Genomic DNA, 27,482 nt, shown 5'->3' with positions numbered 1-27,482 from the left:
CCAAAGGAAACGAAATCCCCCCTAAAACAGTTACAATAAAATGTATTTTTTATAACCGATAAGATCATAAGTTCACCGTTCTTGTATTACTTTATGCATTGACTTGGCGTGTCTTACTTGACTTAAGGCTTCTGCCGGAGGTTTGGCGTTGAGAACGACGAAATCAGGCGCCTCCAGGTTGACCTATCGCTTGCCAGGCTTGCAGCTTCTGCCACTGGGATGTGGGCTTGGAATTTAATGGCTTTGTCTTTCCGGCTGATGGGGGGGGGGGGTCCTCTAGGTCACTTCCATCCGATGGAATGCATGGAAGTAATGCAATTTATGTATTGGTGTTTGATTAAATTAATTATGTTATTTTAAATTAAGGTTTTATTTCTAAGTATTTTGTTATATTTTTTATTTTTTATATATATATTCTGTTTTTAATTAAGGATTTTATTTAAGATTCTACTTTCAGATTGAAACAATCCAGAGTTATACCTCCAGCTCTTTTGAAACTATTTACTGGCTAACTTTTGTGTTGAATCAGCAGCGTTGTGTAGTTGTTACAGATGATGAAGAACTCTTAGTCAGTATTAGTCAGATCAACAAATTTGGCAATCCCCAAATGAAGATTAGACTTGAGCTTGATGGACTAGCTTTATCTATTGTTGATGAAGAAAATCGGAAAGAAATTTCTTACATTAATTTATATAGGTACAATGTTTTTAAATATTTGCGCTCCTTCTTATTTTTGGGCCGCTATTTCAGCCTAATTAATGCTAAAATTAGTAATTAGTAGCTAAAATGATCTCGTAATATTTTAAAGATGAATGTGTAGCGAGGTTTTTCTTCTCAGCCCCATTCTTCCCTCCCACACCACTTTTCCTCTCTCTCTCTCTCTCTCTCTCTCTCTCTCTCTCTCTCTCTCTCTCTCTCTCTCTCTCTCTCTCTCTCTCTCTTTCTCTTTAACTCCCTCCCTCTTTCTCTATCTCTGTCACACCCTCTAAGTGTTCGAATACGTTTTAGTATGAACTGAGTAAATAAAAAAAAATTATAAAGCGTTCAATTTCCATTTTTGTTTGTTTGTGTTTATCTTTGTCTGGGTTTTAGTAGGTGTTAGAATGTATGCTCTATCATCAGTTAAAAGTGATTGCATTTGGATGTTAGTCATACTCAAATACTCATGTCTTTGACCTGGAAGGATTTGTTATGGAGGTCCCCCTGTCTGCCCAGCAAGGGGGGGCTTTCAGTTGTGGTTCGCTCACCGGTTTTAAAGACTTCCTTCATAATTATCTGTATTTTTTCATAAGACCATCTATGTTTTGTTCTGATTTAACGCTTTCCAGAAATTATATTTGGGCATATTTGGGCTATAAGACTATAATTGAGCTATAAGACTTCAGAGCAAACTTACTTTAGGCTTTAACCAAATGGGAGGTTTATGCTCCACCCCTTAAAGTAATAAGCCTGTAAAATAGGCACCTAATACAAAACATTCCCGTTTCTTACTACTGTTTTAAAGTACACAATTATAATTAGTATATATTATTTAGTAAAATAATTTTTGTAGTTCTATCTTTTTTTAAATAGCACAAAAAAATATGTTAAAAAAATTATTTCTTATTATTTTAATTCATAAAGAAGTTAATAACTACTAAATAGTAAATAAATAATTAATTAAATAAGTATGTAAATAAGAAAATAATAATAAAAATAAATTAAAGAAGTAAATAACGAATAAATAAGTAAACAATTTATTACTAACTAATAATGAATAAGTAATATTAAAATAAGTAAAATAAAAAGTTATCAAAATGATGTCACAACAAGGCATTCGAAGACTACTTTTCCTAGTGACTGTTATACCAAGAAGAAATTTAAGTAGTTTTATAATGGTTTTACTGTTTTTAGTAGAACCTTAAAAATCCAAAAACATGACTTTTTTTTCGTAGAATTTTGATTTTAATTATAGATTCAAGTTTACTGGCATCCAAACATAAATTCCCTGCATACATAAAGTATGTAGTTATGTTTTTTTAGTATTTTTACTTCGCTCTATGTTTACAGCCATAATTACCTTTAAACTGTATTACAGCTCATGGGATTTAGTTGGGTTTAGTGGGTTTAGAAGTTTTTTTAGAGTAAAAAATCATGAGTTTTTGTGGAATTTATATTGAATAACTTAGATCTCTTTGATTTTTTTTTAAACTAAATTGAACATTCTCCCAGCGAAATAATGTGTTGAGGTGCTTCAAATACTCCTGAAAGTTCAAGTTACGATTTCTGAATAGCAATGTTTTATCGGTACTCCTGTGTGGTTGTGGATCATGGAGCATGGTCAAAAACTGCCAAACAAAGACTGCTTGGATTTAGTAACAATTACCTCTGACAATAATTGTAGTACTTAAAGAATAACGAATGTGCAGATTAGACCCAGACCAAGCAGCCTCTAATCACTAATGGAATTAGCAAAAGACGTTGGAGGTACTAGGGACGCACGACAAGAATGAAGGAGGGCAGACTCCCATATGACGTGCGGTATCGGAAACTGTCTGGTCTACCCAGAAGCGCTTAGCAGCGTAAACCCCTCGGCCAGTCAGTGGAGAAGGGGTTTACACAGTCAAGAAGGTCAATGTAGGATCTCTGGTCGTTCGCCCAGGAGCGAGAGACTTGGGGTCAGTTGTTACTGCATTATGCACCTCAAGTCGTATCTGCATTATGGACCTCAAGTCGTAGTCAAGATTTTGGTACTGAAAGAATAACGAATGTGCAGAATAGACCCGAACCAAGCAGCCTCTAATCACTAATGGAATTCGCAAAAGATGTTGGAGGTACTGTGAATGCACGACAAGAATGAAGGAGGGCAGACTCCCATATAACGTGCGGTGTTGGAAACTGTCGGGTCTGCCCAGAAGCGCTAGGCAGAGCAAACCCCTCGGCCAGTCACTGGAGAAGGGGGCTACACGGTCAAGAAGGTCAATTTAGGATATTTGGTCGTTCGCCCAGTAACGACCGACTTGGAGGTCAATAGTTGCTGCTTATGCACCTCAAGTCGTGGGAGGACCTATGTCTAAGTAAGTAAGCCTATATTCATTCAACGGAAAATAAAACCTGGCGATTCGAGGACGAAAAAAGCTGGTAAGTTTGTTGTACTCAAGTTGAATCTGAAATCCAGTTTTTTATCGGATACTTAGTCTGTGATGTTACGCTTTCGTTCAATTAAAAATTAAACCTTGTATTTAATAGACGAAAAATTGGCAGATATAGCAATGGAAAACGGATTTAGTAAAGAAAAAGTAGTAGAATTAGTAGATCTTTTCTATTAATTAAATGTCAGGTTTTATTTTTAATGAAATGGATTTTGGTACAACAGCATAAAGTATGCACCTTAGGGACAATTGCTTAAACCGGTTAGTTTTGCAAGTAACTGGCACTGATTTTTTGTTCCTCCTGGTGTTGAAAAATCAGTTGGCTGCAAGGGGTAGAAGATGTCGGTGTTCGACAAGGACGAGTTGCCCAAAACGCATAACAACATTGAATAAAAATCGTAAAATAACGGTTTTTTGTTTTTCGACTGGCATGTCTACTGCACTTAACGAAAATACAGGATCAAGTTTAGATTACTTGCACTGCTAGGGAAACAACTGGGTAAGTTAAAACTAACAAACAAAACTAGAAAATTAGTGTGAAGCAGCTATTCAGGGCTTGTGAAACGCCATCTCCGAAAAAATAACTATTATGATAATTCTGTAATACTCATTTTTCTTCACTACCCCTTGGCAATTTAAGAGACAAGAGAGAATTACCAACTTTTCCGAAGATAAATCAACTATTTTTGGATGACCCAATTCATTCTCATCTAAATGATAAATATCATGTTTCATGGCTGTTGCTAAGAAAATTTGTTAAGCTGACTGATGAAAAATCATTTTTTTTTCAGCCCATAAACTGCTTGCAAAAGCCTCTAGAACTTTAGAACTAAGTTTGTCCACTAAATTGCTGTGTCAAGTAGCTATTGCTCCTATATAAAAATATGTGTAAATCTGTTGCAATAGTTTTTTTTTACTCAATTCGCCCTTTCTCTTTTTTAGGCCCATCCCTTGGCAATTTAAGAGAAAAGATAGATTTGTCAATTTTTCGCAAGATGAATCAGTCATTCTTGAGAATTCATTTTCTCTTGGAAGAAAAACAAAACAAATCATTTTGAAGAAGTTTGGGGAGACTATGGTAAGTTTTAAATTGGATTATAGCTGAAGGAAGAAATAGGACTCCACCACTAGGCTACTACTATTACTACTACTACTACTAACAACTAATTTCAGCACCAAGTTGCATAAGACCTACGCAGATGCGTACACTTCTCTTCGACACCGATCTTCTCAATGCTTCACTCTTTATCCCCCTCCTATAAAGCTCCAATTAAATTCTTTTTCTGACCTTTGCCTAGCGTTTTTAGGTATGACCTTCCTTTTGTTTGGCTTCAGATATATGGCCAAAAAGTACAACCTTTGCAAATGTATTATTTCTTCTCCGTAAAGCGTGACCTAGCGATCAGAACCTTTTTTCATTTTAGTCCTAGAAAGTGGGACTGACTCGCATTTCTCGTGCATCACAAAGAGTTAGACGAGTAAGCTGAAACTGTCCTTAAAATACCTACAAATAATAATAGTAGTATATTTTTCCAGTTTTTCATGCAGAAGAAATACACGTTAAATAAATACAAACTGCAAAATAGAGAAAAATGGAAAAATAAATCCAAATGAAAACAAAAGAAATTCAAACTATTAAACAGAATACCGAGAGGAAAAGAAATTCTCAAACGAAAGATCAACAAAAGAGAAAATAGTGATTCAAGATCATAAGAGTTTTCATTGAAAGCGTTAAAAAAAATATCAAAACACCAAAACAAAATTAGAATTTCATCAAAATATTAACCAAATTGCTTAAGCTTGGTCTGATACAACTTGAAGTGAAATGAACAATTTTCAAACAGTTCGCGGTAACAAACTGTATTAAGGAGCAACCCGGCTCAATAGTAGCCGAAACTCTCAAAAATGGAATTTTGATATTAAAAGAATCGCATTTTAATGCTGATTTTAAATATAAATTAAATAAAAAAAACTAATTTTTTTAGCTGAAAGTAATGAGCGACATTAAAACTTAAAACGAACAGAAATTACTCCGTATATAAAATGGGTTGTCCCCTCCGCAATCCCTCGCTCTTTACGCTAAAGCTTTTAATTGTTTTAAAAAGTAGAATTGTGGCAAAGAGTCAAACTTTAGCGTAAAGAGCGAGGGATTGCGGAGGGGACAACCCATTTTATATACGGAGTAATTTCTGTTCGTTTTAAGTTTTAATGTCGCTCCTTACTTTCAGCTAAAAAAATTAGTTTTTTTAATTTAATTTCTGAACGTTTTTGAATTAATGCATGTTTGGTTTTGGCTCTCCGCACATAAATTATTAAAATGAAATTTGTATATTAATTCTTTTTTGGCTAAATGGCATTCTCTTAGTTTTGATCAGACGATTTTGAGAAATAAGGGGTGGAGAAGGAGGCCTAGTTGCCCTGCAATTTTTTGGTTGGTTAAAAAGGCAACTAGAACCCTTAATTTTTAACGAACGTTTTTATTAGTAAGAAATATACGTAACTTATAAATTAGCAACTTACGTAACAAACTTTCATAATCTTATATTTTTATTATGTATACAAGGGGGTTTGTATCCTCGTTAATACCTCGCTCTTTACACTAAATTTTAAGTTTTGTCCCAATTCTTTAAGTATGACCCCTGAATCAGAAAGGCCGTAGAATAAATAGTTGAAATTACTAAACATACTTTAGCATAAAGAGCGAGGTATTTATCTCCTCCTAAATACCTCGCTCTTTATGCTAAAGTATTCTTAGAACCCCTCATATGCGTAATAATCTCTGTTCGTTTTAAGTTTCAATGCTATTCCTTCCTTTCATTTGAAAAAACGTTTTCAAGTTTATTTTTCATTGTTTTCTTATAGTAATGCTAGAAAATCATGCGCCCTTTTCCTTGAATTTTTCTTCCCCCATGACAGATTCCTCCAAGGAAAGATCCTCCAACACAGCCCCCTCCCCTCAACCCCCCCCCCCCCCCAAACAAAATAAAATCCCCCTGAAAACGTTTGTACACTTCCCAATAACCATTACTATATATAAACACTGGTCAAAGTTTGTAACTTGCAGCCCCTCCCCCAGGGATTGTGGGGGAGTAAATCATCCCCAAATACATTGTTATTATGGTTTTCGACTATGCTGAACAAAATGGCTATCTCAAAATTTTGATCCGTTGACTTTGGGAAAAAAATGAGCTTGGCCTAGATGCCCTCCAATTTTTTTGGTCACTTAAAAAGGGACTAGAACTTTTCCTTTCCGTTAGAATGAGCCCTCTTGTGACATTCTAGGACAGCTTGGTCGATACGATGACCCCTGGGGAAAAGAAAAAAAAAAAAACAAATAAACATGCACCCGTGATTTGTCTTCTGGCAAAAAACACAAAATTCCACATTTTTAGATAGGAGCTTGAAACTTCTACAGTAGGGTTCTCTGATACGCTGAATCTGATGGGGTGATTTTCGTTAAGATTCCTTTATGATTCCATAAGATGACTTTTAGGGGGTGTTTCCCCCTATTTTCTTAAATAAGGCAAATTTTCTCAGGCTCGTAACTTTTGATGGGTAAGACTAAACTTGATGAAACTTATATATTTAAAATCAGCATTAAAATGCAATTCTTTTGATGTACCTATTGATATCAAAATTCAATTTTTTAGAGTTTTGATTACTATTGAGCCGGGTCGCTCCTTACTACAGTTCGTTACCACGAACTGTTTAATAATTTTCATCAAGATTAGTCTTACCCACCAAAGTTACGAGCCTGAGAAAATTTGCCTCATTTTAGAAAATAGGGGGAAACATCCCCTAAAAGCCTTATGATCTTAACGAAAATCACACCATCAGATTCAGCGTATCAGAGAACCCTATTGTAGAAGTTTCAAGCCCCTATCTACAAAAATGTGGAATTTCGCATTTTTTGCCAAAAGACAAATCACGGATGCGTGTTTATTTGTTTTTTTTGTTTGTTTTTTTCCCCAGGGGTGATCGTATCGACTCAGTGGTCCTAGAATGTCGCAAAAGGGCTCATTCTAACGGAAATGAAAATTCTAGTGCCCTTTTTAAGTTACCAAAAAAAATTGGAAGGCACCTAGGCCCCCTCCCACGCTCATTTTTTCCCCAAAGTCACCGGATCAAAATTCTGAGATAGACATTTTATTCACCATAGTCGACAACCCTAATAACTATGCCTTTGGGGACGACTTACTCCCCCGCAGTCCCCGTTGGAGGGGCTGCAAGTTACAAACTTTGACCTGTGTTTACATATGGTAATGGTTACTGGGAAGTGTACAGACGTTTTCAGGGGATTTTTTTTGGTAGGTGGGGGGAGAGTTGAGGAGAGGATTTACGTGGGAGGATATTTCCATGGAGGAACTTCTCATGGGGGAAGAGACTTTCAAAGAGGGGGCGCAGGATTTTTTAGCATTATTTAAAAAATAATGAACAAATAAATATGAAAAGTTTTTTCTACTGAAAGTTAGGAGCAGCATTAAAACTGAAAACGAATAGACATTATAACGCAGATGAGGGTTTTACCTCTTCGTAATACCTCGCTCTTTACGCTAAAGTATTCTTTAGTAATTACAACTACGTAATTCTCAAAAATCTTCCCAAAATCTTCAAAATCTTCCGATCAAAACTATGAAAAAGTCATTTAGCCAAAAAAAATTAATGTACAAATTTCGTTTTAATTATTTATGTGCGGAGAGCCAAGATTATGGCTCTCCATTATTAATTAAGAATTAAGAAAAAAGAATTAAGAGATGCATTAATTCAAAAACGTCCAGAAACTAAACAATAAAAACAAGTTTTTTTAAATGAAAGTAAGGAGCGACATTAAAACTTAAAACGAACAGAAATTACTCCGTATGTGAAAGAGGCTTTTCCTCCTCAACACCCCGCTCTTTACGCTAAAGTTTTTTACTGTTTTAAAAAGTAGAGTTCAGAGAAAGAGTCAAACTTTAGCGTAAAGAGTGGGGCGTTGAGGAGGAAAAGCCCCTTTCATATACGGAGTAATTTCTGTTTGTTTTAAGTTTTAATGTCGCTCCTTACTTTCATTTAAAAAAACTTGTTTTTTTTTTGTTTAATCTCTGTCTAAGGATTATCAGAGTACTTCTCCCGCTAAGAAAAGTTTGGGTAAAACAAATACAGAGCACATTGTCATTAAAATGGAATTTACGAACTGATTTGATGTTTATTTAAGTGCAGTGAAACTCAAGTAGTAGTTAATCAATTTATTTTTGTATGTTCGATATTTGTTACCTGTATATGATTTTGGAATTACTTTCCAAATATAATTTGAAAGACACTAGAACTTAAAATTTGGGAGCGAATCTTTTCCCAACTTTCTATTATGCTGTATTCTATATGGTGAGGCTTGGGAAAAGAACAGGAACGGGGCATTTTTGTGATGTTTCTATTTTATGAATGCCAACAGATTGCCTTATTTTTCGCAAAATAAATGCGGGGTTTGAATTCCATTATTTTGCAATTCTTTGGTGAGATTGTTATAAAAAAAATCACTCGGGTGGGTAAGTTTGTCGTTATATTCGCTTGTTTTGAGTTACAATTCTTATGTCCCACTTGAAATCGCAAACTAATATGTGTTCCTCCTTTCTAGCGAATGTTTTAAAGATGTGATCAAAATATCTGTTTTTTCGTGACAGGACAAAGGTGGAACCAAGATACAGTTGGGAAGACTTGTACGAAGCAAATATTTAGAATACTTGATTTGTATCACCTTTTTGACTCCCTTACAGAAGTCAACAATGGAAAAGAAGAGCTGAATTCTTAAACTAAATGTTTTTTAGTCATATAGCCTAGTTTATTTGCTAAGTTAAGTCTGGGTAGGCGTAAGTTGTAGCTATATGGATGTTAATCATAAATTTGTCAAGTTTCTGTAACACTCCAATAACATTTTCTTTTTCTATTCCAGGTTGACTTTGAGGACATGAAGTTAACGAAGTCTGACACAGAAATTCGTAGAGCTTATGATTTTGGAGTTTTTACTGAACTTACTTTTTTTGACCATGGTCTTAGAGAGTGCAGTTTCAGTGCTGCAGCGTTACAAATCGACAATCATCTAGAAGGATGCATGTATCCTGTTGTATTGCTTCAAGTACCTCAACAGACTGAATATGGTGAGTGTGATTGAAATACTGCCTATCTATCTCCTCCTCTCTCTCTCTCTCCTCTCTCTCTTCTTTTTCTTTTTCTTTTTCTCCTCTCTTCTCCGTGTGGATTATTTGACATGCCTAAATAACCTTATTATGAAGTATGGTTGACGCCGTCAAGATAAAAAAATAGAGTAGTCGCACCCAGGGGGGAGGGCTCCAATTTGAGCCCCCCAATTTTTCTTGTCCAAATCGCACAAAAGTTACCAAAAATACTTATAAAAGATGTATGTTTAATTGTTGTCATTGTTGTTGTTGGTATGTTGACCGAGTCCGTTGATTTTCAATTAAAATCAAATAGTTGTTGGCATCAAGCCATGGCTAATTGTATGAAAAGCCAAAATATATAGATAGATTGAGTGAGAGGCAAATCTGGCATAATCTGGCAATTTTGTTCTCTCTCTCTCTCTTTCTCTCTCTCTCTCTCTCTTCTTCTTCTTATTTTTATTCTTCTCTTCTTTCCCTCTCTGTCTCTTCCCTCTTTACCTGTCTCATTTCCTCTTTTCTTTATCAATCTCGTTTACTATTATTGCTACTACTACTACTGCTGCTACTACTACTACTACACTGCAGCACTAAGCCGCCTGAAGCTAATACAGCTACGCAAGCTCATCCTCCATCCTAATCTAATCAAAACTTCCCTCTTCACATCCTCCCAAGAAGTTCACGTTTCTCTTAATTTTTTGTCTATGACATCCTTCCACTCCATTCAGGGGGACCTGCCTTTCTTTGGCCCCAAATATTTTGCCGACAAGGACGAATTTTGGCAATATGTCATCTTTAATCTACAGAACGTGTTCTAGCCACCTTGACCTTTCTCTCATTATAGCCCTGAAAAGTGGGATCGAATTATATTTTTCGTACAGCTGACTGTTTGAGATACGGTCAGTAAGTCATTTCTCAAGCTTACTTAGGCTTTAGTCCAGCTTTATTAATCAAATTTAGGCCTCTTTTTGCTTTTAAGAAGAAAAAGAAGAAAAAATGATTATATTCTATTGTATACTGAAGCCAGTGTTGTAACTGCCACATTCTTCTGAGTTTCACAGTGAAGTAGAAAAATGGCCTAATTACAAAGTAGTCTCTTGTTCCTTAGAACAGTGAATTTTAATAATTGCAATTTGTGGTTTCACTGGTAAAGTAAGTCAAGTATTGGAAGGTATTTTATTTTTTAATGCTGTGAGTTGAATTTTTGAATATTTTATGAATAGCTTAAATAAACAACAAAGAGAGATAAAACCACAAAAAAAAACCTCAAATGAAACTGCGGCCAGTAGAGAGGAAAGATAAAATAATGCGGATATTTCCCCTGTATCCAAACTAAGCGTCCTCAGCACAAGAAAAAAGAAAAAACACTAAACTAAAAACGAATAAAACCACCGCCAATAATAATAAATACAATTTTCGCTACTGATCCACGTAGGAGTTTTATCTTTATCTTATCCACGTAGTTGTTTATTGTCACGTCTGGCCAGTTCGGCTTAGGAACTTTCAATAGCTTAAATTACAGTCGTATCATCTTTTTGATTGTGCCAAGCCGTCTGTGGAAATTTTATAGAGTTCTGCCGAATAGCTTACCATCCTACTTAATCCTTTACACTAGTATCCAAGATTCTAATTTGTTTTCAATGTTTCTAGTTTCATTTCTATTTTCTTACTGTAAGCCAAGCTATCAAACTTCAATAAATCACCATTTAGTTTCTCAGAGTGATTATTTTGGTCCAAATTGGGTTGTAATATCACTCATCAAAATTATTTAATTTACAGTCAGTTTAAGGCGTCTAAAAGCACCGGTTTCAACCGGTTTCAAATGCGTACTTCCGCTCTGTGGTCCGTTTCGTAAATAAGAGAAAAGGTGTCATCTTTGATAGTCTCTAAGATCGCTTACATTTACAATTTATTTAAGGAAATATGATTATGGTTCGGCTGTCAAAGGAAGTTTAGTACTGAAAGGTATTTCGTTTTTTCATGCCGTAAATTTGATTTAGAAATCTTTATAAAAAGTAAAGAATACGGCATTGGACTTTACAGTCCCTACCGGCGATACTTATCTCTGTTTTATGACCCTTCATCCAGGAAGTGCAATAGTGGGCCGTGGGCCAGTCGTCTTATGCGTATTGGAAACCCTTTCTATTTACCTTCGCTAGATTTCTTAAGGTGCCCACTTAGAGCTGGCTTGACTCTGGCTGAGCTTATAGAGTCACGCTACTGAACCCGTTCCAAACAAAATAGACAGCCACATCAGGACTCGAACCCCTGTCCTGACGGACGAAGGATTCCAAGCGTAGTGTCCTCATGAACAACTTAATGACTAAAATAACTAAATGACTAAATAAATGAAAATAACTGAATCTTCATGAACAACCTGAATGACTTTTATTTCAATCTTTTTAGGTTCTGCAAAGCCGTTCGTTGAAATTGTATACGTGGATAGAGTTCAACCGAATCGTGCGCCGTCCGATATTATTCTTCAGACTAGTATCCAAGATTTTATGCTCTTTTTAGAGTTGCCATTTTTAATTGAACTTTTTAACTTTACTTCAAAGGGAGTAGAACCAGAAATCAAACGAGAAAGCCTTAGAGTAAGTCTCTTTCCTTTTTTATATTATAAGTTTTTATAAAACTTGCATATAGGACTTTATACGTTGTGTATTATATGTCTCTATAAAACTAACATTAGAAGTCTTTTTTTATATTGACATTATATATTTTCTTCTTATATTCCTATGTTAAATTATTTCTTTTTGTTTTATATTGTATCATACTTTTTTTATATGTTTTTTTAATATATTATATTATACTATAGCTGATCCGTAGGGTTTGCTTCTGAAACCGCTTATATATTATAATAATAAAAAAAAAAACCAAGCCAGCGTTTCACTGGCTGAAAATGGTTAATTTGAAAGTTGAAACAATAATAGTAATTGGAATCACCTTAAAAAAAGTTCCTTTTTGAATATTAATTGTTACTAAACTTTTGTTTCTTAGAGTTTCAAGTACTATAGGCATGTCTATCTTTACTTACTAGACGTTACTACGAACTGTTTGGCACTATTACTCTTTCTCACTGTTTATCTGTCTTCCGAAAATATTCAATTTAATTAGCAGTCAAATCAATTGTTTCAATCTAATTATTTTTTGTTTTTGATTAGTCTATTTTTAATTTACTATGTTTTTTAATTGTCATTATTTTTTCATTGTTAGTTTTGTTCCAAACCACAAGATAACGAAAGAATTAAATCCATTGTCTTTGTTATAAGCGCTGAAGAGGCTACTTTATCAGTCTCTTTTGTTAGCTATTACTATTTAAGGGGCTGGACTTTTTGTTATTCATTATTATAGATTCATTAGTAACTAATAATCATTAAGGATAATAAAAAAATTACATTAATTTGATGCTTAAAAATTGAAAAATCAATTGGGAAAATAGAAAATTGTGACAATAATCCCTTATACTTTACACAGCAATATGCAGTGTAGCAGGGAAATTAGTCTGAGGGTCAATAAAATCTCAAATAAAAACTAAAACCTCAATAAGAATGTAGTTTAAAAATCTTTGCATCTTACATATTGGCGATGAGTTTTCTGCAGTGGAGGCTAATTCCTTACTAATAAGGGTTTAGTAACCCTTACTAGAATAAATCTAGGCAATTTATTTTGCGGATTTTATAATTGTTTCAGCAAGAAAGATGAGCTGCAGAAAACTTACTTTTGAATGTTTGACCGTGTCCTAATCCGATATTTAGTTAAACGATGATGATGTTAGTGATTCCTTCGGTTTAAGTACAATTTTCAGCGTTCTTGAAATTTGTTTTTATACAAAGTATAAAAACAGCCTTGAGCCTTGCCCTTCCATAAGTATCCAATTTTTATGAATTGCGTTTCAGAAGGAAAATTCTATTCCAAAAATGGCGTACGAAAAGAATTGTTGTTTCGTATTGTCTTCTGAGGTGGCCAACCTTATTGAAAATTTAATTTAAGTTGAACGTTTGCAAGATCGACAGAAGACGCTAGGACATAGTCGAGTTCTGTTATTGACGTTGAAAGTAAAAATAACTACCTAGTAGTTTCTAGAGTTAATTTAAAGCTGAAATTTAAGAAGGGTAACCTTCCAATTAGAAACTCAGCCAGGAATATTAACGAAGACGTCTAGGTGGGACGCCCAGGCCAGATTTCAAAGCCCAGGTCTGTAGAAATAGGGATAGATGGTATCCTAGCCTATGTAAGTTTGGTGTAAGAGAAGAATATAGTAATGGCTACAGAGTTCTGCAATTTTGTAGGTATAAATATCCAGTTATAACCAGACAGTATTTGGTCATAAAATGGCTCATAAATTAACATAGCATTCACATAATGATAAGACAGTAACCTCATTGATTTTGTCATTGTAAACCGAAGACTGGCTGGATCAATACAAGATACTAGGGTGTATAGGCGGGCTATTATTGACTTTAAAAGTAAAAATCGCCACCTAGTAGTCTCTGGAATTAGAATAAACCTGAAGTATAGGAAGAATGTTATAGGAAGGTTTCCATGTAATAATAATGTTGATAGACTCTATTTGAGAGAAACTTTCCAAGAGCAGTTGCATAACAAACTGGAGAGCGTAGAACTTGCAGTGTAAAAGATTGATCGAATAATTTTAGGAAAAGAATTTGCGAAGTAGCAAAAGATTTCCCCAGAAAGAGGAACGTTAGAAACGCAGCTAGGAATATTAATAAAAGTGTTTTAGGAGGTAAAAGGAGCTTAGATAGGAGATATTGAGTGATAGTAATAGAAGAAGAGTTAGAGTAAGAGAGTAAGAGAAGGTATCAAAGTATGATTAAAAGTGCGATGTAAAATAGAGGCCATGAATAAACTTGCCGAGGATCTGAAAAATGCTGTCAGATGGCATAGTAGTAAGATATCGTATTGGCATATTGAGAAGTTGAGAGGTAGTAGTCTGTCTGAACTTGTCCCAGCTAAAGATTGGAACGTGGCTTCAATTAGTGATAAGGAAAGTGTTAAATGAAGATGTGCTGTACATTTTGAGAAAGTATTGAACTGTGAAGAATTTGTAGGAAACAAAAAAGAAAGAAAGATGAGAATTTCTATAATTCAGTCTGAGATTTGACGAATCAACATGATTCTTAGCCCGGTCAATAACTAAGTGATTTAACACTTGTTTGGGCAATCAACATCAACATCAACTGTGTAAGCATTAAACAAATACAACAGTCAAAATTCTTTTAGGGATGAAATTGTTCCTAGGGACAGTGACTGGCCGTTAGATATAAATATAGCCTTAGCTAAGCTGATGGTAACCCTCAGTTAGTATTTCAGGTCAGTACGAAGAAGAATAAAAGATCATAAAGCTTCAGGTGTTGATAGAATTATAAATAAATTATTGAAATGTGGTCGTTGCAAAGTTAGGAGTAAATTGCTGAAGATTATGAATATGACTAAAAAGGTGATTGTAGGAAACTATAATTAAACTATATCATAAACAAGATGATGATAATGGTTGGGGTAACCACAGAGGCATTATTTACGTTTCTGTCGGAAGTAAATTATTTTAGATTAGTAATATTTTTTTTCTAAGTAATTTTGAATTGAATTGAATTGAATTTATTTATAACCCATTATTAACGGGTTATAAATTAATTATAAATAATTAACGGGTTACACATTTTAATTACTAAGTAATTTTTACTGTAATTTTAATCTAGTAATTTTAATCTAAGTATTTTTTAGATTAGAATTTTAGATTAGAATTATTTTAGTATTTTAGACTTTGGAGTGCAGTAGGTTAAGTTTTAAGAGAAAAACAGTGTAGTTTTAGGGAGAAATGTTGTTGCCTTGGTCGATTTTTGACTCTTAAAATGAGTAGTTGAGAAACCTCTGAACTATCAAACCTCTTAATCCTCAGTTTCCTATGTTCTGAAAGGCATCTGATTCTACTGATAGAAAAGCTTTAGTGAAAGTGCATTCCTTGCAAGTATGCCACATTGTTACAATACAGTGATTAGTGTTCTGTACAAGAATGACATTGCTGCTGTTAAGGTAGGAAGTAAGGTTATCCTCTATTTTGGTCTATTGTTATTATTCTTCTATCTGTTAAATGTCCTTGTCTTGTTCCAGTGTGCTTTTTTTTTTTTTTTTTTTTTTTTTTTTTTTTTTTTATAAAAGTGTTTTATTCTTGTTCTCTGTGGTCCATTACAAGCAAAGCTTCTTGGGCCTAGTAACCGCTTTACTTTTGTAATAGTTTTTCTTTTAGTATTAATAAATTGATTGATTGATTGATTTTTAATTTTGACAGATGTTGTCCTAAGGAACGAGATAAAAGACTATAGAAGTCCATGGAATTAAATGGGAGGGTAAAAATTTGCTACACCTAGATTGTGCAGGTGACTTGAGTGTCGTATATAAAAATGTTAACAGAATGAATTTATTTTTGGTGACTTTGAGGGCTCAGGGCGCAGAAATAGGTTTGAAAGGAATATTTAGAGGATTAATTCGCTTAGTTTAAAAATAAATGAGGTATTTCTTTTAGTATTAATAAATTGATTGATTGATTGATTTTTAATTTTGACAGATGTTGTCCTAAGGGACGAGATAAAAGACTATAGAAGTACATGGAATTAAATGGGAGGGTAAAAATTTGCTACACCTAGATTGTGCAGGTGACTTGAGTGTCGTATATAAAATGTTAACAGAATGAATTTATTTTTGGTGACTTTGAGGGCTCAGGGCGCAGAAATAGGTTTGAAAGGATATTTAGAGGATTAATTCGCTTAGTTTAAAAATAAATGAGGTATTTCTTTTAGTATTAATAAATTGATTGATTGATTGATTTTTAATTTTGACAGATGTTGTCCTAAGGGACGAGATAAAAGACTATAGAAGTACATGGAATTAAATGGGAGGGTAAAAATTTGCTACACCTAGATTGTGCAGGTGACTTGAGTGTCGTATATAAAAATGTTAACTGAATGAATTTATTTTTGGTGACTTTGAGGGCTCAGGGCGCAGAAATAGGTTTGAAAGGAATATTTAGAGGATTAATTCGCTTAGTTTAAAAACAAATGAGGGGAATTTTAGGTAACAAAAAATTGATCAAGTGGATAGCTTCACTAGCCCGGCTTGTATTTTTAGTAGAGATGATGGGTGCAGTGAAGATGTTAAAAATAAAGTCTGGAAACTAAGATTAGAACATTGGAAGCGACGGTAATGACTTGGTCAAGTATGATCCTAAAACGGGGGGCTTCGAAAGCAGAAGAAGATTTTTTTAATTTGATATAGGTTATGCTTTTTGGTCATCCATCTGGGGCAAAAAGAAAAGCAGGTCGTCCCTTAACGGGATGAAAAGAGGTCCTATCGAATGTTTTAAAGGAATTTGAACTTCTTAGGTGAAATGAGTGAAGTTCTGGATAGACTGGGGTAGAGCAAGAGCTTTTGGTTCTGTGTTTGCCTCAGTTGGCGTAGTGCAGTAGTAAATTATCAAGAGTTATAGTATTAGTTGCGCAACAAAATTTATAGAATATCTAACGGATATTTTCAATCGGAGTCTAAAGCTCATCATGGAATAAGTAAGTTTAAAGACAGAACATACGGTGCTTAAAAAGGCGAAACTCAAGTTGTGTTAGAGGATCTTTGTATGGTATTTACCCAACCGCTATGCAGAGAAAAATTTGATTCCGCCTAAAAAACTGCCTTTTTAAGCGACGTGTATTCAATCTTAAAAGCGAAAAGTAAAAAGGAAGAAAAAAAATCTTGCTGTAATTACTTTAAGTTGATTTCTTTCAAAATATGACAAGTGTATTAGCTTGAGTCAAACACTTTTAGTTTAATTAAATCCAATGAAAATAACATTTAATTAAATTTAATTAAATTTAATTAAATCTTCTTAATTTTTGCTCGATATCGAAATTTAAGAAAAATGCTTGAAAAAAAAAGAAAATGTGGGAACTTAAGCCATCATCTTTTATTCCTTTTCACTCATTCTGTTGCCATACTCATGCTAATACCCATTAGGAATTTAACGCACTCCAAATTTTATTTTATTTATTTTTTTTAACTTGAATCATATCATTCCAAATTTAGTTATTAAACCCTTATAGTATTTTTGATTCTTGTAGTTTAGCTTTTATCTTTAATTGCCGTTTCTCTCCTCCGCTGTGATTTAAAACGCTCAGAATTTTAATTTTAGTTTCTTTAGGATTTAATTTTTAATCGATTTTTAAATTTTGATTTTACGATAAATTTAATATTCATCCATCAGTCAAACATTAATATTTTTTTCAAACACTTTGGTGATTTTCCTCAATGAAAAGAGGTGAAACTTCTACTGGCCGCAGTCTCGTTTGTTCTTTTCATTGATTTTTGAGTCCAATAATTAAATTTCGACCAAATTTTAATTTAACTAAATAACTAATTTTATTTTCTAAATTTAATTATATTTAGGTTGTAGTCAATTATAAATTTAAGCTCTTAATTTCAATTCAAGCAAAAATTATTTCTAGTTTTGGTCGGTTGAAATATATAAAGTAACATGCTTTTTTTTTGATGAATTCCATCTTATCCAACATTAATGCATTCCCACTATTTGGGCGCGGTTCATAGTTGTCCAAAGTTTAATTCTCAACTTTTCTTTTTTATCTTTCCAGATTGAAAACATACATAAAGATATGGCCTTAAAATCACATTTACAACCATCTAGAACTGGTGAAAGAAGTTTTATTCGACGGATCTACACTTCTCCTGTCAATGTAAGTTGGAATATCAAAGAATTGTTAGTTAGGCAGAAATCACTTCCATAGAATCACCAAATTGTAGCAAATAATAACGTAAAAATCTCCAGTGCTCACTGTCTTATTAAAACTTGTACCGTCTTCTTTTTCTATATTTTCATTTCATTTTACTTATAAAGGCAAAAGCAGTGTTGTCTAAGAAATAATTTACTTATAGGGATACCTCTTTAAACTAAACGGATGTTGTAGATGGTGTTGCGCCGTTGAGGCTTGCATACCATGCTACGTTAGTTTAGCTTGTTTGTTTTTGAAATATACCTATTTTCGAGTGACGATAATTTCAATAACTTATGAAGTGATTGTGTTGCTACAAATATATCTAAAAATGGAAGAAAGAAAAAAATCAGAAGAAAGAAGCTGATGTTAGCCTAAAAAGCATTCTGAAAAGTAAGCGTTTAAAATCCGGACCGCTGGCGCCATCTATTACTGAAATTCTCACCGCATACCAACTGTACAAACCTTACGAAGATGTCACTACTATTCAGCTTAAGCCAAAAAAGAAAAAGAAATGGTGCGGCAAGCGCGCAGGTACAAGGGTCCGAGAACGCAGAGAGCGCCTTGTACTTTAACGGTGATCACAGTATTCCAGTAATCAGTATAGCTCGCATTGACAGTGGAACAAAAAAGTCAAAGAATAAGCAATATGAGACATGCTTAGTTACTATAAATTCCTTAGAACCTATACCAACAGTACCAACATTGAAGCCCTACTACCGCGACGAAGCTTCGAACAGCTCAGATAACCCCCCTCCTGTGCTAAAACCTGTCACTCTAAGTGCCAAAATAAATTTCCCAAGCCTAATTCTGTGCAATTCCAGGTCACTGACGAATAAAGTGGACGAGTTAGAACTTGTCTTACGCATCAACTCGACACCATTAGCAATAATTACCGAATGTTGGGATATTACTACTGAAACAGGCGCTATAAGAGGCTATCGGAACTTCTTCAATACCAGGTGTGACAGAAAAGACACACGACGTGGAGGTGGAGTAGGCATCTATTGCCGTGAAGACTTGCCATGCAGACAACTTAATAACCCTTCAGATTCCTGTCATGAAACAATCTGGCTATGGTGCAGACTGAGAGGGTTACCAAGAACTTACTCGTGTATCATACTAGCTGCAGTATACTATCCCGAAGGTGCTTGCAACAGACGTGAATTAGTGACGTTTCTGCAGCATCAAGTTGACAACTTTCGGAAACAATTCAGTAATCCAGCTTTCATCATAGCTAGAGACCTGGACTTAACCGACAAAAAGTGGATTTCACGTGTGTTGGATCTAAAACAAGTGGTCGATGTTCCCACTCATGAAAGTGGAAGTATACTAGACCTCATACTAACGAATCTTGAGGTATTTTATGAACCACCAGTTTCCCTCGGACCACTCGCTAAGTCAGACCACAACATTCTCTGGTGGAAACCAAAGAGCAGAAATAATATACCGAAACCAAAAACGGTTAAAATAGTTTATAGACCCCTCAGTGAAAGCTCCATCCAAACACTTGGCAGGTGGATCGCTAACTTTGACTTTGATCCAATTTGTGTTATAACAAATATTGATGACATTAACTGCTGATGATGAACACTGTATATGTGTTCAAAATATCCAGTTAAATAAATTTATATCTATTCACTGTCAATAAAAAGGTTTCATCCTATTTTGAACTGTTTTACTTTCGACATCAGAAATTTGTTTATACCCATTTTTTTGGCTTTTTTAGGGGTCGGACAAAGATTTCGAGAGGGGGGAGGAGGGTCAAATCTAAGATCAAAATGGTTTTTACATTAAATACTTAATTTTCTATCCTATTTGGTTAAGTTATTGTACGTTAAGTATAACATTTTACAGATAATCAAGTCTTTTCCTACTAAGTTAACGTGAAAATTCATTAAACCATCATAATCATCGTCTAAAATCATCACGCTATGCTAAAGGAAACTATGCTAAAAATATGGAATTGAGACGGGAATTAGTATCTTCTAATTATTATGAAAGGTTTTCTAGTAAAAAGTTACTAATTTATTTTCAAAATTTATTAATTTCTGATCTATAAATTCTATTTTGTTGCTACTATATTGATTTTTACATACAGTAGCCTAAGCTTACATAGGGTAAAGTTATAAGTAGAGCTCATGTCTACTCTGCACTGCCTGTATTAACGACAAAATTTGCTCTGTTCGATCTATTTTATTTATTTATTACTAACAAATGAACATTAGACATGACACTTTGAAGCGATAGAAACTATGAGAAAAAAACATTCTGAATATCACTATGAAACAATAATCATCGAATTACATAACCTAACGTTACGTTATGTCATGTTATAAAAAGTCTGTGTGAAGCCAACAACTATGTAACGTAATGTAAAGTCTTAAATTATGCTAGTGTCAGAGGTAATATGACGTAGTGTGGAAGAACCATAAATGTGAAGCGTAATCTGATCAATTGTGCAGAAATTCCAAAATTAAAAATGCCAAGTGTATATTTTAAAAGTGGCCAGTATGTTAAGGCTTTGTTTGATTTGTCTAAAAATAGCGAAAATGGACCAAAAGCAGTTTTTTCTAATATGCTAAGAATACTGAAGGACATTCTATAATAATCATAAAAGAATTTCTTTGATCACACTGCCTTTCTGTCTAGAAATAATTTGTATTACAATTATAATAATAACCTGAGGAAATAGCCACAGAGCCCATGAGCTGGCTTTTTTGGTTAATTCTTCCCCCTTCTGTCATTTCCCCCTTCGCAATTTCTCCAGTAATGTGGCAAAATTCTTCTCGTGACATTTAATAAATGCCTACAAGATTAATACAAAAGGTTCACTTATGCATTCAGTACAACTTAAAGTGTTCAGTACCTATTGTAATTACATTGGTTATACTAAAGCCTCAAGCTAGGAATAGCTATTAGGATTTTAGTTTATTTGAAGAGTTTGTTGTCAGAAATGGTTTATTTTTTAAAATCATCTTAGATGCTCCACTCTGAAAATGTACATTTAGAGGTTTTGAGGTACATTAGGTACATTAGTTAGGTACATTTCCCGTTTAGAGGTACATTAGGAGGTTTTGCTTCTTTGAAAGACAAGCCAATACCTGGCATAAGGGTTTGAGCAGCTATTGGACTAAGACCTTATTATTAAACCCTAGATGTCGATGAGACTACACTGGGAAAACTAGGGCAAAATTGGATAGCGAATTTCCATATTTTACAAATGGTTAACGTGTCAAACCGATATTTGATGTTCTTTGAAACGGTAGATATGGACAAAAGTACTTCCTGGTACTTTTACTTGTGGTGGGAATCAGGTATTTCCATCTTGCCCGATATCAAGGATCTTCGAGACCTGATTGAACCATGTAGTGCGGTCTACTGTCAGCTGCTTTGCAAATGGGAGCCATTGAGCTGTCCATCTGTTACCAAACTTTCTGAACCCCCTAATAGGTTCAAAGTCTAATTTAACCAGGTTCCACCAGCTTTTCCACTGTCCTCCTTGGTGTCTCTTCCATGAGTTCAGTGGCTCAGCTAGAAGGATTCGGTGAGGCAAGTACTCTGGTGACCTTTGTAAGACATGACCCAACCATTTCAGTCGACGCTCCTTGATCGTGATGGCAACGCATCTCTTGATACCGCAGATTCGTTGAATATTCACGTTTGATATGCGATCATTCAGATTTAACCTGAGAAAGCTACGCAGACAGTTATGCTCAAACAGCTTAAGTTCATTTTCACGTTGTAGCTTAAATGAGCAAATAAACATGAAAATATCCATGGTTTACTCTCGCATTCATAAAGAAGGATTGTTCGAATCAAAGCCAGGTAGACTCGGGCTCCAGTTCTTACACTTATTTCACGCCGGTTCCACAATGGTTTTCTAAGGGAAGCAAAGACCGTCTGTGCTTTCTGCAATCGCTGTTGAGTATCGACGTCAGAAGATCCATCAGTACAAAGCTGGGAGCCAAGGCATGTGAAGCTGTTGACCTCATCCAACTCTACTTGATTTACAGTTAATGAAACAGGATCAGTGTGATTTATTGCAATAAATGTTGTCTTCCCTGTACTGACTATCGAGCATAGTTTGAGCTTTCTCTGGGTCCAAGAGGATTGCGGCATCATCAGCGCAATCAAGGTCTCCAAGAAAAAGGATCTGGCCAATCTAGACTCCTGGATGAGAAGATAGCGCATTTTCTAACACCCAATCAATACAGTAGTTAAACAGAGTCGGAGACAGGACGCAGCCTTGTTTTACTCCAAACTCAACCGGAAATTCTTCAGTCTCTTCTGGGTAAATTCGATCATGGCTCACAGAACCCTTGTAGTCTGTTTTAAGTAGTTCAACAAATTTCATGAGTATTCCATCATTTTCAAGAATTTTTCAAAGTGTTTGGCGAGTGATCGAATCGAAGGTGGAACGAAGTCCAAAAATATCAGAATCAGGGATAATTATACCTTTCAAATTACTGGAAAATGGGGCAGAGTGCAACAATATTGACAGTGCTGCCTCTACCAGGACGGAAGCCGGCTTGGTTTTCACGAGCTCTTTTCTCCCCTATCCCCTTGAAGCGGTTAAGGAGGATAGTCCCGAAAATTTTTACTGCAATATCAATTAGAATTATTCCTTGATAATTTTTGTGGCACTTGGTATTAACCAAGTGACATATAGCAATCGCGAATTCTGTCGGTCTGTCGGTCCCGGTTTTGCTACTGTAGGCACTTCCAGGTAAGCTAGGACGATGACATTTGGCAGGCGTATCAGGGACCGGACCAAATTAAATTAGAAATAGTCGTTTTCCCGATTTAACCATCTGGAGGGGAGTGGGGGGCCGGTTAATTCGGAAAAATATAAAAAAATGAAGTATTTTTAACTTACGAACGATTGATCAGATTTTAATGAAATTTGATATTTGGAAGGATATCGTGTCTCAGAGCTATTATTTTAAATCCCGTCCGGATCTGGTGACATTGGAGGGGAGTTGGGAGGGGGAAACCTAAAATCTTGGAAAACACTTAGAGTGAAGGGATCGGGACGAAACTTGGTGGGAAAAATAATCACAAGTCCTAGATACATGATTGACCTAACCGGAACGGATCCGCTCTCCTTTGGGTAGTTGGGGGGGGGGGTAAATTCTGAAAATTAGAAAAAATGAGATATTTTTAACTTACTGATCGGATCTCAATGAAGTTTGATATTTAGAAGGATTTTGTGTCTCAAAGCTCTTATTTTAAATCCCGACCGGATCTGGTGACATTGGGGGGAGTTTGGGGGGAACCTAAAATCATGGAAAACGCTACGGATAATACGGAAAAATGAAGTATTTGTAACTTACGAACGGGTCACCAGATCTTAATGAAATTTGATATTTAGAAGGATATTGTGCTTTAAAGCTCTAATTTTAAATTCCGACCAGATCTTGTGATATTGGGGGAGTTGGAGGGGGAAACTGGAATTTTTGAAAAACATGAAAATTGGGGTATTTTTATCTTACGAATAGGTGATCGGATCTTAATGAATCTTGATATATATAGAAAGATCTTATGTCTCAGATGCTCCATTTTCGACTCGAATTGGATCCGGGGACATAAGGGGTTGGAGGAGGGAAACAGAAATCTTGGAAAACGCTTAGAGTGGAGATATCAGGATGAAACTTGATGGGAAGAATAAGCACAAGTTCTAGATGCGTGATTGAAATAATTGGAACGGATCTGTTCTCTTTGGAGGAGCTGGGGGGGTGTGTTAATTTGGAAAAATTGGGGTATTTTTAACTTAAGAACGGGTGACCGGATCTTAATGAAATTTGATATTTAAAATGAATTCATGTCTCAGAGCTCTTATTTCAAATCTCGACCAGATCTGTTGACATTGGGTAAGTTGGAGGGGGTAATCTTGAAAAACCCTTGGAGTGGAGGAATCGGGATGAAGCTTGGTGGATAGAATAAGCAAATGTCCTTGATACGTGATTGAAGTAACTGTACTGGATTCGCTCTCTTTGGGGGGAGGGGTTCAGTGATTTGGCGAGTTTGGTGCTACTGGACATGCTAGGACGATGAAAATTGGTAGGCGTGTCAGGGAGCTGCACAAATTGACTTGTTAAAGTCGTTTTCCCAAATTCGACCATCTGGGGGGCAAAAGGGATAGGAAAAATTAGAAAAAATGAGGTATTTATAACTTACGAGTGTGTGATCAAATCTTAATGAATTTTGATATTTAGAAGGACATTGTGACTCAGTGCTCTTATTTTAAATCCTGACCGGCATTAAGCCTCTGATTTTCCTTTTAAATGAATCTATTGATTCTTAGAATTTTTTTAGAGCTCATACCATATGAGCTCTTGGCTCTTAGCTCTTCTTGCCTCGTCACAAGTGCCATATGAGCTCTTAGCTCTTGTTGAAATACGTGTTATCAGCTTTCTTGTAAGAAGGGAGAATAATTGATGTCTCTAATCTTTTGTGAGTGTTGGTCCTCCACACTTCCGCAAGGATACCATGAAGCTGCTCTGCTGTGATCTCGGATCACTGTTCGTGTATTTCCGATGGGAGACCATCTTGGCCTGGGGCTATGTTGTTCATCAGGGCTTTAATCGCTTTGAGTATTTCCGTTCTTGTTGGGGCGTCCAGCTCGATACTGTGAGGTTCTTTTTTAACACTAGGGGAGAAACAACCAGGAATTGATGACGGGAATGGTTAAGTAGCGTCTGGAAGTGATGCCCCCCTAACCCATTACGAAGTTTTATGGTACGTGAATATCATTGATTATTGTAATATGTTAATGCAGCAGTTAAGTAATTCTTACTGAAATTATAATATTTGCTTATTAAATCCATCTGTTTTTTTTATTTTGCTCGCCCCCCTTTTCCGTGTTAGGGTCTCACTAAAAATACCAACTTGAGTACCTGATATAGTGGAAACGAGAGAAAAACTAGTCAATGGTTAATTATTTCGTAGTACCAACAGGTCAACATGCTTCACAGGTCACAGGTCAGTGCCACAGGTCAATGCTTCAGGTCAACTGGCTATATTATTTTATTTGACCGCAGGACTATTTTTTTTTCAAAAATTTTCGCAAATTTTTTAACCAGTTTTTCATGGTTCACTTTGAAGACCTTGATCAAGATCTCAAATTCAGTTTCGTCGACGATAATTGTTATTTAAAGATAGAAGCAATATCCTTTGTGGCAGTTTTTTGGCGCAAAAATTATGTAGTCGTTGGGCAGTAAGACGGTAATAATCACAGTTACTTTGGTAAGTTAAGTTCTGACAGAAGAAGGCAATTTGTAAATTTTTCAGGTGGAAATGACCTAGCACAGTTACTATATTAATTTTGCAGATATTTCTGATTAAAGGCAAAAAATCTCAAGTCTTCATAATCTTATTGAAAAAGGAATGTCTTTGAATTCCCGTCTTAAAAAAGAATATCAATTGCACACGTTACCTTAGTATAAATATGGAGCTCTTTAAACTAGATTTTGCGAGCAGCAGAAATAAATGTGTTAAGAACCTAGCTTTACTTGACTTCAATTGACAACGCTCACCAGGAGCGCGCGCAGCTGCATTGGACTCTAGCGGCTTGGCTCTTCAGTGAGTTGTTAGTATTAGCAGTGGCTCGCCATTCGCACTTGGAGTAAACATTCTTTTCCAGTCAAGCTTTCTTTAATATTTTGAAGAAAGTAGTAGAACCAGGTAAATAAAACTTTCAGGAATCAGCTAAATTTTCAAAATTTAATAAAAACTTTCAAAATTTAATAAAAATTTAATCAAAAAAAAAAAAAAAACTTTTAAAATATCAGGAAGTTTCATCCACCAAATTGTAATACTTTCTTTGATGTGTTGAAGAATGTATATCCGGAAGAGAAGCATTCTCACAATTATTTCAAATCAAAATTTTCTCTAGATTCTCTAAGAAAATTTTAAAAAATCTAACTTCAAATAGTCCAAAAATTCAATTTCAAAGTCCAAAATTGATATCAAACAGTGAATTTCTGTTGACCAGAAACCGTTCAGCTCCGATGACCAGATATTCGATTATCTTACTTTAAAAAAAAAATGGAAAAATGCTATCTTCAAAAATGCAATTTTTTGTCATATCATTGACGCTTCAATAAGAATAGGGAAGAGAAGAACATACCTAAAAACTGGCAAACACTATTTCACAAAAAAAAATTATGAAATTAAAATTCAATACTTTAACAAAAATGAAAACTAACTACCCCAAAAAGTTTTGGCGTGCTGCCATCCCAGCCCATGCTACATATCCAGCTGCAGAATTGAGGATCTACTCAATATACAGGTAATAGTATATTAAGATAATTTATTCAATGGAACTTTATATAAGCAACAGATATTAAGATAATAATCTATTAATTAATAATTTAAATTAAATAAATAATTTATTTATTTTTTTACTTGGAATATCATCACAAATGTTATAAAAATGTGTTAAGACTATTTTTTTCTGATCTACTTACTTACTTGTGCATGCAGCAGGGCAAGGGTTTCCTGGCTCACCTGGGATTTGAAATTCAGATGTTTCCTAGGAATTGGGTTACCCCTATGCTTCCCAAACTGAGGGCTATTTTAGTCCATTTACGTAATAGTATTCGTTTATCCTACTTTACTTGTAGTCTTCCTAACTTAATGACAAGCAGAAATGTTGATAAATCTGTTTCCAGGCCTTGTTCAAACCTGCCTTTTACACGGCCTTCTCCCTAAGGGAATAATGAATTTTAAATGATCCAATTTAAGCCAAAACTGGCTCAAATTAAACTGGTAAATTAACTGGCTCAAATAAAACTGTCTGAAAACTGATTCAAATTAAGCAAAAAAAACTGGTGTTTCATCTTTTGCTGTTATGAGTTGTTAGTAATTGCACGGAAAAACAGAGAAACTACTTTAAAAAAATCTTATAACTTAAAAGTTTTGGTCTTTTCACTGGTTTGGAATTAGACAGAATTTACCTTTTTTTTACTGGCTCTATATTCCATATTGAAGAACCAATCTGGGAGAACTTTTTTTTATCTTTGCTGGCTAAATATCACAAAGAAGATGAATCAGGTTTTCTCTCCAGGAATGGCAGAAATCAAGTAACTGGGTGATTGACTTAGAAAAGTTCCTCAAGGATATAAAATTAAAGCCCCGACAAAACAACGTTGGGCGTCAGTTTCTTGGAAGTTAAGTTTCTTGACTTAATTCACGTTAATAGTGTAAATAACCCATTCTGGGCGTTACATAATTCCAAACACGAGTGTGATTACTTCGAACTGTGGCTAAAATTGGTTTAGATTCAGATTTCGTTGAAATCTGGCAACCACACTTCAGAAAATTGTACTATTTTTGTTTGTATGCTTCGAAGGGGATGATGATTATTTTTCAAAACGTTATCAAATCAAACAGAGGTGTAATTT

General features: G+C 34.9%; 1 protein-coding gene across 1 annotated transcript in view; it reads left to right on the top strand.

Annotated features, from left to right (window-relative positions):
- Positions 1 to 27,482, top strand: part of LOC136035014 (intermembrane lipid transfer protein VPS13C-like) — a 186,927-nt gene that overhangs the window by 137,098 nt on the left and 22,347 nt on the right. The window contains exons 26-30 of the mRNA XM_065716595.1: positions 458 to 696; positions 4,074 to 4,209; positions 9,058 to 9,262; positions 11,687 to 11,874; positions 17,938 to 18,039. Coding sequence (XP_065572667.1) covers positions 458 to 696; positions 4,074 to 4,209; positions 9,058 to 9,262; positions 11,687 to 11,874; positions 17,938 to 18,039 — 870 coding nt within the window. The remainder of the gene's footprint in view (positions 1 to 457; positions 697 to 4,073; positions 4,210 to 9,057; positions 9,263 to 11,686; positions 11,875 to 17,937; positions 18,040 to 27,482) is intronic.

Source organism: Artemia franciscana, chromosome 13, assembly GCF_032884065.1.
Source record: "Artemia franciscana chromosome 13, ASM3288406v1, whole genome shotgun sequence".
NCBI classification, from domain to species: domain Eukaryota; kingdom Metazoa; phylum Arthropoda; class Branchiopoda; order Anostraca; family Artemiidae; genus Artemia; species Artemia franciscana.
Note: the sequence above shows the minus strand (reverse complement) of the source record. Positions and strands in the feature narration are given on the sequence as shown.